Genomic DNA, 13,210 nt, shown 5'->3' with positions numbered 1-13,210 from the left:
AACAACAATATTTTTTTAAAAAAATCACAATATTATTTTAATTTTTCTAGTTTTCCTCACTTTTTGTTTGTCCAATGGTTTTTAACCCTCCACTTTTTCTCTCTCCAACTTTTACTCTCTAGATTTTTCTACTTCTCGTCACTCCAAATTTTTTATATCATCCTTAAATTTTCTTGGTTTCTATTAAATTTCTCCTGTCTCTAATATTTTCATCTCTCTTTGAAAATTTTCTCAAGCACTACATTTTTTCTCTTAAACTTTTATTTATCCTTATATAATTTTTTAGACAAATATCAATATATACCCTTAAATTTTAAGAGTTGTATCAATTTAAACCTTAAACTAAGAATTGTATCAATTAAAGACTAAACTTTGAAAATTGTATAAATTTGAACCCCGAATTTTGAAGTTGTATCAATTTAAACCCCAAACTAATAACTTTGAGAATTGTATCAATTCAAACCCCAAACTAATAATTATATCAATTTAATTGCTGAACTATTATAAGTGTATCAATTTAAACTTTAAACTTTCATAAATGTATCCAAATAAAACATAATGGAAGTTTAAAGTTGATACAATTATGAAAATTTAAGACTGAAATTGATACACTTATAATAGTTCAAGGTTTAAATTAATTTAATTATTAGTTTAGGTCTATATTAATACAACTCCCAAAGTTCAAAGTTTATTTTAATACAATTATTAGTTTGGAGTTTAATTTGATACAAGGTATAAATCAATATTTACTCTAATTGTTTTCAATCTCAGATGTAATAATTTTTAATAATTTGATCCATTTAAAACTACCTTTAAAATCAAACATTAATCATTTAATAAAACTTTAAATTATTTTTAAATCATGTATACTAATATGGAACCAAATATCTTACATGATTTATCACACTTTTACAAAGCTAACTATAATTAAATAACTTTATCAAAATAGTTATTCTAAAAGTCAAAATCCTTACCACGATCTCAAGTAATTGAGAACTACTTTTAGTATCGATTATAGAAAAACATTTTTAAAAGTGTATAACCCAACTTCAAAATGATGGTATAAAAATCACTTGTTAATAAAACCAATTTCGTTAAAATCACTATTTCTATGAAAAGACTCCCAAACATGCCCTACATTAGGTTGCAACCAAAACCTTAGATTCTAAATCTTAAATATTTTCATTATTATTTCTGTTTCAAAAGTCAAAAAGTCATTCTATACTACATTCTTAGTATTAACAAACATGAGTCATGAGGTACAAGCAGGGAGTTCACAGTGCGGTTTGGTAAGATTTTGACCAAAATTAGTGACCAAATCGAATACCTTGGTTCTAAGGTGTCTTAAACTGAAAAAATCGAAGTTTTCTCCGTTTTGGTTAAAAACTGAACCAATCTCGTTCCAACCGGTTCGGTTAGGTAGCGTACAAGAAAAGAGGGTAGAATTTTGGGTAAGTGATGGTTCTCTTTGTTATTGAGCTCAGCTGAGTTGTCTGTTCTTCAAATCTTGAAGAACCAATTTTGCAGCATTACGACCAGGTGCCCCCATCACACCACCTCCAGGATGGGCACCACTTCCACACAAATACAGCCCTTTCACTGGACTTCTATAATTTGACCTGAATTTCACAAGCAAATTACAAATTTAGTAAAGGATTGATTAGAAAAATATCAACTTTCCTCTTCCTAAAATGTTGTTCAATAATTAGTTCCCATTATCATTAATATAAGACTGACTGACATACCATCCTTTAACTGGCCGCAAAAGGAAGAGCGAATCCAACCCCATGGCGCCATGGAAGATGTTCCCTCCTGCAAAAGGAAATTTTGATGTAATCTCGTGTTATGAACTATGTACGTGCATGCAAACTTTTATAAGTGAATTTTAGTAAATTCCAACGACTAGTTGTAACTGCTTGGAACGACTTTATGAGTGTTTGAAACTACTTTTTAATTTAAAGATACTTGTTTAAACATTTAGAACCCCTTTAATAGGGAGGACCTCCATCCGCTCAAGATACTACTAGCAACAGGGATACTGTAATCCCATAATTAAACCATGTCTATCAGAGAAACTTCAAGCATTTGTAGATTTAACCTGCAAGAAAAATCCTTTTAAGCTATGTTTGAAAGTAATTTTGGCCTTTCCTATGACCACTTAAATTTGAAATGGGTACACTTAGACAATGAATCATTTGAAAGAGAGACAGATTCCTTTTGTAACGGGTCTTTTAGAATATGTTAGAACAAGTCATTTTAAGCAATGGGAAAATTCTTTTAAGAGATTTGTTATCAACTACTATTTACTAAAATACTTATAAAGCAATTCTGCTAAAACCTTTTACAAGAATATTTATAAAGCAATTTTAGTAAACACTTTTTACAAAGAATTGAAGACTGCAGATGACAGTCAGGAAATTATGATGTTATAGCTTATTTCAAAATGAATGCTTTCCCATCCCTTCTGGAAAAAAATGTTATTAAATGAAGAACTTATTGTATAAATACTTTAAGAAGAAAAATTAAACATAGGCTTTATTTTATCTAAAAACATATTATAAGTGCTTTTTATCCCCTTATTTAATTTCTCGACCCACTATTGATTATGGAAAGTTTATTTAAAAAAATAATGCTTAGAATTGCTCAAAAGCATTTTACCTGCTCTGTAAAATTTTAACCAAACACCATTTTTTTTATAAAAAAATAACACTTCTACTCATCCATAAGAAATTTAAAAGACATAACAAACATACTCTCCACTGAATTGTGTACAAGACGACTAGACTTGAGTACATTCATGCAGAAGATTTTTTACCTGTCAGACCAATTTCTCTTTCAAGATCAGGGGGAGTTAACATGTCATAACCGATAATTGATGAGCTAAACCCAGGAGCATATTCATCTATCAACGCAAAACATCTTTGAGCAAACGATTCCTGTAAATAGAGAACTCAACGCGCTCAAAGCTGGATTAATAAAATGTACCAAAATTAATGAAATCAAACAGTTGAATTTCCAGCACCATTTGGCATTCTTAGAGTAAAGATGATTAAACCAGAATCCACAATATCTATTATTTGCAACTGAGCTTACTCTATAAGCAGAATTTCAAGGGATTATGGTGTGTTGAACGAGCAATTGGAAGAGAGATGAAAGGGGGAAAAAAGGTATTAAAACAGGGGAACTCTACAAAATATCGATGCACATATCTCCTATTATAGTGCCCAAAGTAAACAACTTCATATTCATTCTGGAACAGAACTCACCCTATAAACAGGATCTTCCCAAGAACCATCAGAGGGTTTGTATGGAGTATACTGAATAAATAAATTGATCACATGTTTGCCTACAAGACAAAAGACTTCATCAATTCAGTCAGAATAGGTTGCTTAAACTAAAATTGCTGATCTCATAGATGAAAGGCCAGCTTCCTATTAAGCATTGGTACATCGCCCACATAGTAAGGCTCTATCTTGCTTCATGAAAATAGTTATACTGCCCCTTTGTTCAGGTAAATTACAATCAAATATCCTAAACCAAATTTTTAGCATTATGCTTATTTGCTTGTTTATTATGTGTTTTTATAAATTCTACATCCTCCTTCCCCAATCCCAAACTTATTGTGTTGTATGTATTTACTGTTGCATTCCCAAAGTCCACGTTCCAATGCTTATTGTGTTGTGTGTATTTATTGTGTATTCCCTACATTCATGTTCCATTGCTGACCATAGTTCGGACTCAACCGGGGCTCCAAAAAATTTTAAATCATTATTGTGTTTTTATTATATTATTCCACGTCCGTCTTGATCTGAACGTTGTCCTACAATTTGTTATTATACAACTGCTTTAGGTAAATTAACAATTTACATCTTTCAAACATCAATGATCACCTCATAACTATTATTTTAATTGTTGAATCTTTTAAATAATATTCTCACAGTTAAATTTTTACAATTATTAATCTATAATTCTAAGTTTAATTGCAACAATATCTATAATTTAAGGGTTTAGTTGTATCTAGACCTATGATTTAGGGATATTTTGTGAATTTTCTTATTGGCTATTAAGAAAACTATAAGAATACGGTTTAATTGTAAATTTGTAGTAATGTTGTAAGTTTGAGTAGAAAGGAAAATTTTAGAGTAATTAACCTTATAGCTATTAGCTCAAGAGCAGTATGAATTTTTTTTATAAAAATATCAAAACGCTCTATAAATAATATAACATCTTTCAATACCCAAAACGCTCTAAAATTCTAAATTTAATTGTAACAATCCTATATTTGATGTGCCTTGGATGGTTGGTTTGTTTCTACCTTTCGTTTTGAGGGCTTCCTACAACTTCAATCCACCTTATATCTTTCTGTTTTTCTCTCCTTTTGCCGCCCCTTCCCCTGTTGTTACTTTTTCTGTTGTTTCCCCCTTTGGTTCATCTTGTATCTCTTTATCTTTGGTTTATGTTGTACATTTTGGATATGATAGGCCCCAATTCTTAAGAGGTATGAGAGCAAACGAAAAAAGGGAAGAGGGAATCAAATGTAAATGGTGAGGGATATGGGAATAATTTAGGAGTTGTGAGTAATATGGGAAAAGATTCGGTTAATTACAAAAGGGATTATTGGGGGGGGGGGGGGGGGGGGATTTTGCCAAAAGAGTGAATATATAGCCCAAGTTCCATCATTTTGGTATCAGAGCCATCGTTCCTTGGGGAATGGTGAAGAAAATGGAAGCTAGAATGTCGGCTCTCGAGGAACAACTAACCCTGTTACAGGTTGGAATGGAAACTAGGATGGATCAAAGATTTGTTGAATTGCAGCAAGTAACAGAGCAATCCATGGCAGCAAGACTAGAAGCTTTAGAGGAAATAATGGAGCAAAAGTTGTTGCACGCATTAGAAGCATGGTCGAAAAAAGGGGGAGGCGCAGACGAGGATGGGAACTCTGGCTCATCTGAACAGACGGTGACGGATAAATGGAAGCAACCTATGGTTGAGGAGAGTGTAAAAAAGGGGAACCAACTGGAAAAGGAAAAGAGGGTGACGATCCTTTGGGGTGGTTTCATCGAGTCAAATGGTACTTTGTTAGGCATAGGAAATTCCGCAATCACCTACGACGAGCTATGGCATCATGTTAGGCACAAGAAATTCCGTTCGAACAACCGGGATTTGTAAAGGTGTGGTTCTGAACCTCCCAAATCTCACTATCATTAACGATTTTTTTCCTTTACCTCTTAACAGCATTGATGTAGTTTTGGGTGTCCAATGGCTTATGATATTGGGACGAGTCGAGTGCGATTGGAATACATCTGAAATCTTCCAAATTGGCGATTGGAAGGTGCACCTTAAGGGAGATAAGAGTTTGATGAAGTCACAAGTCTCCTTAAGTCCATGTTGAAGTTTGTAAAAGAGGAAGGCCAAGGCATACTGCTGGAATTAAATACGATCAAGGTCCAAACAGAGGAGGAAGTCCATAAGACAGAACAAGATGATGTCCACCCCGAAATACAAGCGGTTCTACAAAAATATCAATCGGTGTTCCAGCCCATCAAAGGACTCCCACTGGCACGGCACCACGACCATTCAATTGAACTGAAACCAGGGGCAGGACCAATAAATGTTCGGCCGTATCGATACCCCTAGTTTCAGAAAGATGAAGTTGAACGACTTATTGAGGAGATGTTGACAGCAAGGGTCATACAACCGAGTACCAGCCCGTTTTCCAGCCCAGTTTTATTGGTAAAGAAAAAAGACGGGAGCTCGAGGTTTTGTGTCGATTACAGAGCACTTAATCAGATGACGGTGCTAGATAATTTTCCAATTCTAGTTGTTGATGAGTTACTTGACGAATTAACGGGAGCCATGGTCTTTTCCAAAATAGATCTGGAATCGGGGTATCATCAAATACGAGTAACACCTAAGAACGTCCACGAAACGACATTTCGAACTCATGAGGGTCACTACGAGTTCTTGGTCATGACGTTCGGACTACGAAATGCTCCCTCGACATTCCAATCGGTAATGAATAATATTTTACGGACCTATTTATGCAAGTTTATATTGGTTTTCTTTGATGATATATTGATTTATAGTTCATCGATTCATGACCATATACATCACTTGTCTCTTGTGCTGCAAGCATTGATGGAGAATCAGTTGGTGGCCAACTTTAAAAAATGGTTCGCAGCCTCAAAGATTGAATATTTGGGCCATGTAATTTCAGCGGATGGGGTAGCGGCTGATCCTTCCAAGATAGAGGCCATGGTGCAATGGCCAACACCATCTTCAGTTAAACAGTTGAGAGGTTTCCTCGAGCTCACCAGGTACTATCAAAAGTTCGTAGCTAACTATGGTTCAATTGCATTCCCACTCACACAACTCAAGAAGGACAACTTTATTTGGAATGAGGATGCCCAAAAAGCTTTCGATACGTTGAAGCAAGCTATGACAAAACTTCCTGTTTTGGGGCTGCCCGATTTCAACCGACCATTTGTAGATGAGACAGATGCATCAGGGGTGGGTGTAGGCGCTGTTTTAATGCAGAAAGGCCGCCCATTGGCGTATTTCAGCCACGCTCTACCACTAACGCATCGTTTAAAAGCAGTGTATAAGTGTGAGTTAATCGCCATTGTCCTGACTATTCAAAAGTGGAGACCGTATCTTTTAGGCCGACGATTTACAGTGCACAAGGATCAAAAAAGCCTTAGATTCTTATTAGAATAGCGGGTGATTGCTGGCGAGTATCAGAAGTGGGTAGCAAAACTAATTGGGTATGATTTCAAGATTGAATATAAAAGGGGACTAGAAAACTCTGCAACTGATGCATTCTCCCAAATGCCCTCACCAATGGAGTTGGGCTTGTTGAGCATTATGGATAGTATTAACACAGCAGTCTTTAACAGCCAGGTCAATATGGACGACGAGCTACGGGGAATCCGGGATGCTATCCAAGCTGGAAACCCATATCCTCAAGGATACTCCCTGAAAGGGGAGTTGTTATTATATGAACAGAGGTTAGTATTACTTTCGTCATCACCCACAATTCCATTGTTACTCCAAGCATGCCATAATAATCCAATGGGAGGCCATAATGGGATGGTAAAGATGTATCAGCACCTCAAGAAAGAGTTTTTTTGGAAGGGAATGAAGGCTCAGGTGCATGCATTCGTAGGTGATTGCTCCATTTGTCAACAAGCCAAATACTTGCTTTAGCTCCAGCAAGATTGTTACATCCTTTGTCCATACCGAAGCTAATTTGGGATATTAGCATGGTGGTTTACCAAAATCTGAAGGGCACAACTCCATCATGGTAGTAGTTGATCGTTTATCGAAATACGCCTATTTTATCGCACTCCGTCATCCCTTCACAGCAGCCACGGTAGCAGGGGTGTTCCTTAGGGAAATAGTGAGATTACATGGCGTTCCCCGAAGCATCGTGTCAGACAGAAATCCCAACACATTTGAAGTTTATGATTGAAGATTGTGGTTTAATCTTGGGTTGATCCTCTCCTCCTTGTCAGAAGTTGTTTGAACTTATTTGCCCAAAATTCAGAAATGTTGATTCTTATAAGGAAAAAAAAACAAGAAACCACAATGGAAGTTGTTACTTTGGGGTTGCCAAATAGTTGAAGCATTGCTGATTATTCTATTTTGGGAGCTTTGTTACCTTCATTCCTATGTTTAGTTGGTTCACAATGAAAACGCTTGTCGAAATGCTTTCTTTTGGTGCACATTAAGGATCTCGAAGACTACTCTTTTCAAGACCTATGCTTAAACTGGCGAGCTTTAACTTTCCAAGATTGTTGTGGATTGCTTTTCGGATCAGCTCTCCTCTAGTTAATTTAGCTTTGAGTATTTTCTGTAATTGTTCGTTCTGTTTTGTCTTAGTCTTGGTTTATGTTGGTTTCATTTGTTCTTGTTACTCTTTTGTATGGGCTGAGTTTTAGCCTTGGTTTTGATCCTTTGGGCTTTTTACTCTTTGTATAATTCTCTTGTACTTTGAGCATTAGTCTCATTTCATTGCTTGTTTCCTTTTTTTAAAAAAAATTAAATAAATAAATAATATGTATATATGTATATGTATATATATCAATGCCACTAACAGAGAGAATATAATATGTTGTAAACCTGGAGGAGATATTGTCTGGTCTAGTATAGAGGGGATTGTCATCTCAACAATAGGCCTCCTAGACGGTATGCCATTCACAGCATCTTGACAAGCCGAGTCAATCTCTTCCATACTGAATCAGAAGCACAAGGTTTAACAACTGAAGTTCAAAGGAATTACTTGCTACCTTGCATGACATTGAAAGAAAAGCATTCTATCATGGATGTTGAAGTCGCATGCCAAATTGTTTATTATCAAAGAAAGTGACCAGCAAGAAGACATGACACTGAGATGACCAACATCAGCACATGTATCTTCTAAAAACTGCTCATATTTTATTTAGATAGCAACACCGATTTTCTCATCTTTTTAGTCCAACTTAGTGTCAGAGGCAAGGATAAATGGAAACAAAATGACGTGCTACAGTTTCTTTCAATCTGGTATTTTGCCCAAAATTGCTGTCCAAGAACATAATTATTTCAGTGTTCAAATATTAATTTGATGTATTGTCCTGTATAATTTGCAGTTATTTAAGCATAAACAAGAAGAATAATATCAGTGTCCACCTCTTCCTTCGATTTAAAAAAGATCCAGAAAACAAGATGACGGGATACTCTTAACGTACCTTTCTGCACCGATATGAATGGTGCCTACAAGCTGACGTCTTGCTTCAGATGGACTAAACTTACAACAAGGAAAGTGGGGTATTTTCTCAACTGCTAAGTTAATTTTGGTAGTTGCCTGTTTCATTGAATGAAAAAAAATTTCTCAAGCAAGACTGAATCACTTCGTTTTTTTAAGAAGAAATAAAAAGTTTACTGATAGTAATAAAATTTAGGGGGAAATGGAGGGGGAAAAAAACCATTACAGAGGTTTTGTAATTTAAATAAATAAACCAACTTTAAAGAATTGTTACAATCATCATGATAATCTACTAAAAGTGCAACTTTTTTTTTTTTTTTTGAAACAGAAACGATGCGTTTCATTGATATAATGAAAAGAGTCTAGTGCTCCAAAATTCAAGATACCAAGAACAACAAAATTAACAAGGATATATATCGAGTAATACAAAGACAGAGAGACATAAATTAAGCTGAATTAATGAAAACATTCCAGTTCAAACAAATGTCCCGAATGGAATAATTGGCAAAAGCTTTAGAAGAGAACACCATGATGAAGCAAAACGACGAGCCTAACCCAACCGATCTGTCCAATCAAGCGGCTTGTCATGGAAAACCCTCAAAAGCTGCATGACATTCTCCCAAAAAGAGTTTCGGAAGACCCAATTTGCTGTGAATTTTCCCAACTTGAAAACAGCAAATGATTCATACTACAAAACATAGAAAACTTCCAAACTTTTGAGATGAATGCCAACCAAAGGTGCTAACACCAAGAATGCTCCTTAATACTTTACACCGAAAAGCATATAAATCTCCAACTCCATTTGAATAATAAAGCCAAATTCCTGTTTTTCAAATTACCCAAGCCAAGACCTCCATCCTTCAAAGACATTGAAATAAAACCCAATTCACCAGATGGTTCAATTTACTTCCCATTTTACCTTCCAAAAAAATGATAATAAAATTCTTTCCAATTTTGAAATCATCGTGTTGGGCAGTAGGAACAATGACATATAATATGTAGGTAAGTTTGCCAAAACCACATTACACAAAGTTAAAAACTTAAACAGCCTCCTCAATGTTAAAGGTCCAGCCAATTCCATTTGAGCTCCAAGTTGATTTGATGAATTGTTGATAAAAAATCGGCTTCCTTGTTTCTAGTATCAGGACTAAATCAGGGTGTTGATTCCGCAAAAAGTGCTTCAAGGAAACTCTTTTGGATTTATCACTAAGTCCCCGAATATTCCAATAAATAATCTTCATGATGAACCTGTTACAGTCGTTAATGGGTCCTTGGTTTCCTTCTCGGCCTAGTCTCTTACAAATCAATGCTATAAAAGCTAACTATCTTGGAACTATGGTTGGAACAAATAAAAATCATAAAGTTATTGAAAACAATCATCATTAGAAGTTCGATCATTTTGAGGCAGCTCATTTGAAGGCCTGTCTTTGGTGTTCAAATTCTAAGCTTTTTGAGAAGTTCTCTTCAAGATATTAACTTGAACCAGGCTGCCTTTAATTTCCCTTAATTTCCTTATCTTATATTGCTCTTTTTCTTTTTGTTTAATTTTCCTTTTCTTTTTTTCCGCTTTGTGGAGCTTGTATTTTAAATAAGAAAAATGGGGAAAATAATATATCTATATATACACACATACATACATACATGCACATAAGGTCTCGGTCAATTACAAGGAGAGCTTGCTTCCTTTGGGGACCCCATCGTTGAGAAGATTCAAAGAAGTTTGAATGGATGGAGTAATTCCCATACCTCAAAGACTGGTGGACACACACTTCTCCAAGCCACCCTGTCAAACCTCCCCACTTATTATTTATCTCTTTGAATTGCCCTCCAAGGTTGCTAAGAAAATTGAAAGTCTTTTCCCAAGTTCCTTTGGGGAAATCAGCTAAAGGGATATCACAAGCATTTTGTCAAATGTGATACAATCTTGCATCCTACTGATAAAGGTGGTCTGGGAATATACGTCATTCGTGAGAACCAACTCTCCTTGCAAAATGGGTTTGGAGATACCAGAAAGAAAAAAAGGCGCTCTGGAGATTGATCATTGATGCAAAATTTGGTACCAAACCCCTCAATAAACACCAAGGCAGCTTCTCTCTACACTCCCTTAGAGGTCCATGGAAATCAATCATCAAGTACCAAGCCTTAATACACAACTCTGTCATTTCTAAAGTGGACAACAACCTCTCTACTGATTTTTGGCTTGATAATTGGGTGGGAGGCAGCCCTTTATTTGCTATTTTTCCGTGGCTCTTCTCCTTAACAAGAAGGAATCAAGATTCTGTCAATGATATATGGCCCTCGGATTTAGCCTTCTGAGACCTTCAATTTAGAAGAAATTTAAAGGATGATGAGATCCCAGAATGGATTGCCTTCAACTTCTTTCCAGTATCAACTTGACTTTGGACGATGACTGTTGGATCTGGACACATGATAAAAATGAGGTTTTCTCTACTGAAACCTTACTTAACAGCATGGACTCTTCTTCTGTTGACCGCCCCACACTTTTTATCAAGCCAATTCAGCAGGATCTCTACCCTCAGAAGAATAAATATTTCTTAAAGGGAACTTGCCCACTGTGCTGTCAACACCAACAATGAGCACCTCCAGCGAAGAATTCGCTTCATGGCCTTGTCTCCAAATCAATGCATTCTTTGCAAGTGCAACAGGAGACACAATCTCACCATTTCATCCCCTGCCAGTTTGCTTGTTCTTTTTGGAATCACTTGAGAAGTGCTTTCCTAATGACCCCAACATCCTCCTTAATGCTCTCCTACTGTATCACCCCTTCAAATCCGAGAAGGATCTTTTGTGGAAGAGTCTTGTTAGTGCCTTTCTTTGGTCTGTTTGGAGTGAAAGAAATCTTTAACCTTTGAATCAGAGGAGACTACTAATAGACTATTTTTTGACAAGGTTCTCTTGATTGCTTTTTCTTGGTGTAAATTGAATTCCCTTTTCTCCTTTTATACACTTTCCACTCTTTTGTCCAATTAGTGAAGTTTTTTGTAACTCCAGTCCTTTGGATTGGGGATCCCTCTTAGTAATTTCATTATCATTATCAATGAAATAGTTTCTTATCCAAATACATACATACATACATACATGTGTGTGTGTATATATATGTATATGTATAATATAAAAAAAGTATTAAACGAAAAGAAAGAAGGAAATCTTACAGATCGATAATCAACATGCTTAATAGCATGAAGAAACTCATCAGGAAGTATATCACGAGGCAATAATTCCTGTGTGCACAAAAAGGACAAAGTGCAATTGATGTTATCATATCTGTGATGAAATTCAAGAAATTATTATAATTTATTAAATTAAGTGCTAATCAGGTAATGTGATCGCATCCTTTATAAGTAGTAATTAAAACTCATTATAAAATTCACATTGCTTACCATAAACGTTTTATAAGGCGTTGCATTTGACAGAACAGTTGAAGCTTGCACACATGTCCCATCAGCTAGACTCACCTATATAATTTCAGTGTCATCATTCACTTTAAGATCAATACTTCAAAGTCAGCAGGATGTAAATACTGACCCCTTTTACTCTACCAGAGTCCTCAACCATTAATTCTGACACCTAGCAAAGAAAACAAAAAAGGATGAGCGACAACATGCAAGTTTATGCATTAATATAAATCACATGCACTAACATAAGCAATTTTCCCCAACAATTGTCTGAGATATTTATTGTGAAGAGGCAATCCCTTTGTTTTGTTTTTTCCTTTTTAAAATAAGAAATAAAGAAATATACGCATACGTGTTATGATATGTAATTATTGATATGTATTTATATTGTAAATTTAATTAGGTGTCCTTTATTGTAATTTCATATCTCCTAGATTAGGATTTCTTAATTACCTATATATATGTATCTTCAGCCTGATTAAGTGAATAAGAATTATCATTCTCTCTAAACTTCTATGTACATGGTATCAGAGCCATCTAGGGTTTAGAATATTTGTTCGACAACTACGTTAAGGTTTATGCTTCTCACAAGGTTAGGGTTTGAGTTGAGTCATCAAGTTTTGAGAGCCGTTTGCCTCACCAACCATCCCAGGAGAAGCATCGTCACCGTCCGATCACGTCTACAGCTGTCCGTCGCCGAAAACAGCCGCGCGTGGAGCTCACACGCCACCGGAACAGTAGTCTTCCTTCGCCACACGCCGGCACATAGGAGCGCATGGAGCTTCATCTCCACTTTTGGCTAGTTGGGTTCTTTTCGGCTCGTCGTTTCTGATCATCTTGTGCGTTTGGTTTCATCAAAATCTACTTGGTTGTGAGTTATTTGGATAAAATACCCTTTTGTGCTTTGGGTTTGTTGTTGTCTTGTTTAGCTTGGAGTAGTTTTGCTCTTTTGTTTGCTTTTGATTTCGATTCTGGTTTATTCTTTCTGCTTGTGAGGTTATTAGCTCATAATGGATGAAGTGAAGCATATGGTCATCTCTAATGTAATTTC

The 13,210-nt window shown here is 35.7% G+C and overlaps 1 protein-coding gene across 1 annotated transcript in view; it reads right to left on the bottom strand.

Annotated features, from left to right (window-relative positions):
• Window positions 1–1,191: 1,191 nt before the first annotated feature.
• The window catches only part of LOC120083512 (pyridine nucleotide-disulfide oxidoreductase domain-containing protein 2-like), a 28,424-nt gene continuing 16,405 nt past the window's right edge, over window positions 1,192–13,210 (bottom strand). Inside the window, exons 8-16 of the mRNA XM_039039290.1 lie at window positions 12,290–12,331; window positions 12,145–12,219; window positions 11,917–11,985; window positions 8,727–8,842; window positions 8,122–8,234; window positions 3,267–3,346; window positions 2,816–2,936; window positions 1,746–1,812; window positions 1,192–1,619 (exon numbers count right to left, since the gene is read on the bottom strand). Of these exons, the coding sequence (XP_038895218.1) occupies window positions 1,481–1,619; window positions 1,746–1,812; window positions 2,816–2,936; window positions 3,267–3,346; window positions 8,122–8,234; window positions 8,727–8,842; window positions 11,917–11,985; window positions 12,145–12,219; window positions 12,290–12,331 (822 nt within the window). The 3' untranslated portion in view covers window positions 1,192–1,480. The remainder of the gene's footprint in view (window positions 1,620–1,745; window positions 1,813–2,815; window positions 2,937–3,266; window positions 3,347–8,121; window positions 8,235–8,726; window positions 8,843–11,916; window positions 11,986–12,144; window positions 12,220–12,289; window positions 12,332–13,210) is intronic.

This window comes from Benincasa hispida, chromosome 1 (genome assembly GCF_009727055.1).
Source record: "Benincasa hispida cultivar B227 chromosome 1, ASM972705v1, whole genome shotgun sequence".
NCBI lineage: Eukaryota > Viridiplantae > Streptophyta > Magnoliopsida > Cucurbitales > Cucurbitaceae > Benincasa > Benincasa hispida.
Note: the sequence above shows the minus strand (reverse complement) of the source record. Positions and strands in the feature narration are given on the sequence as shown.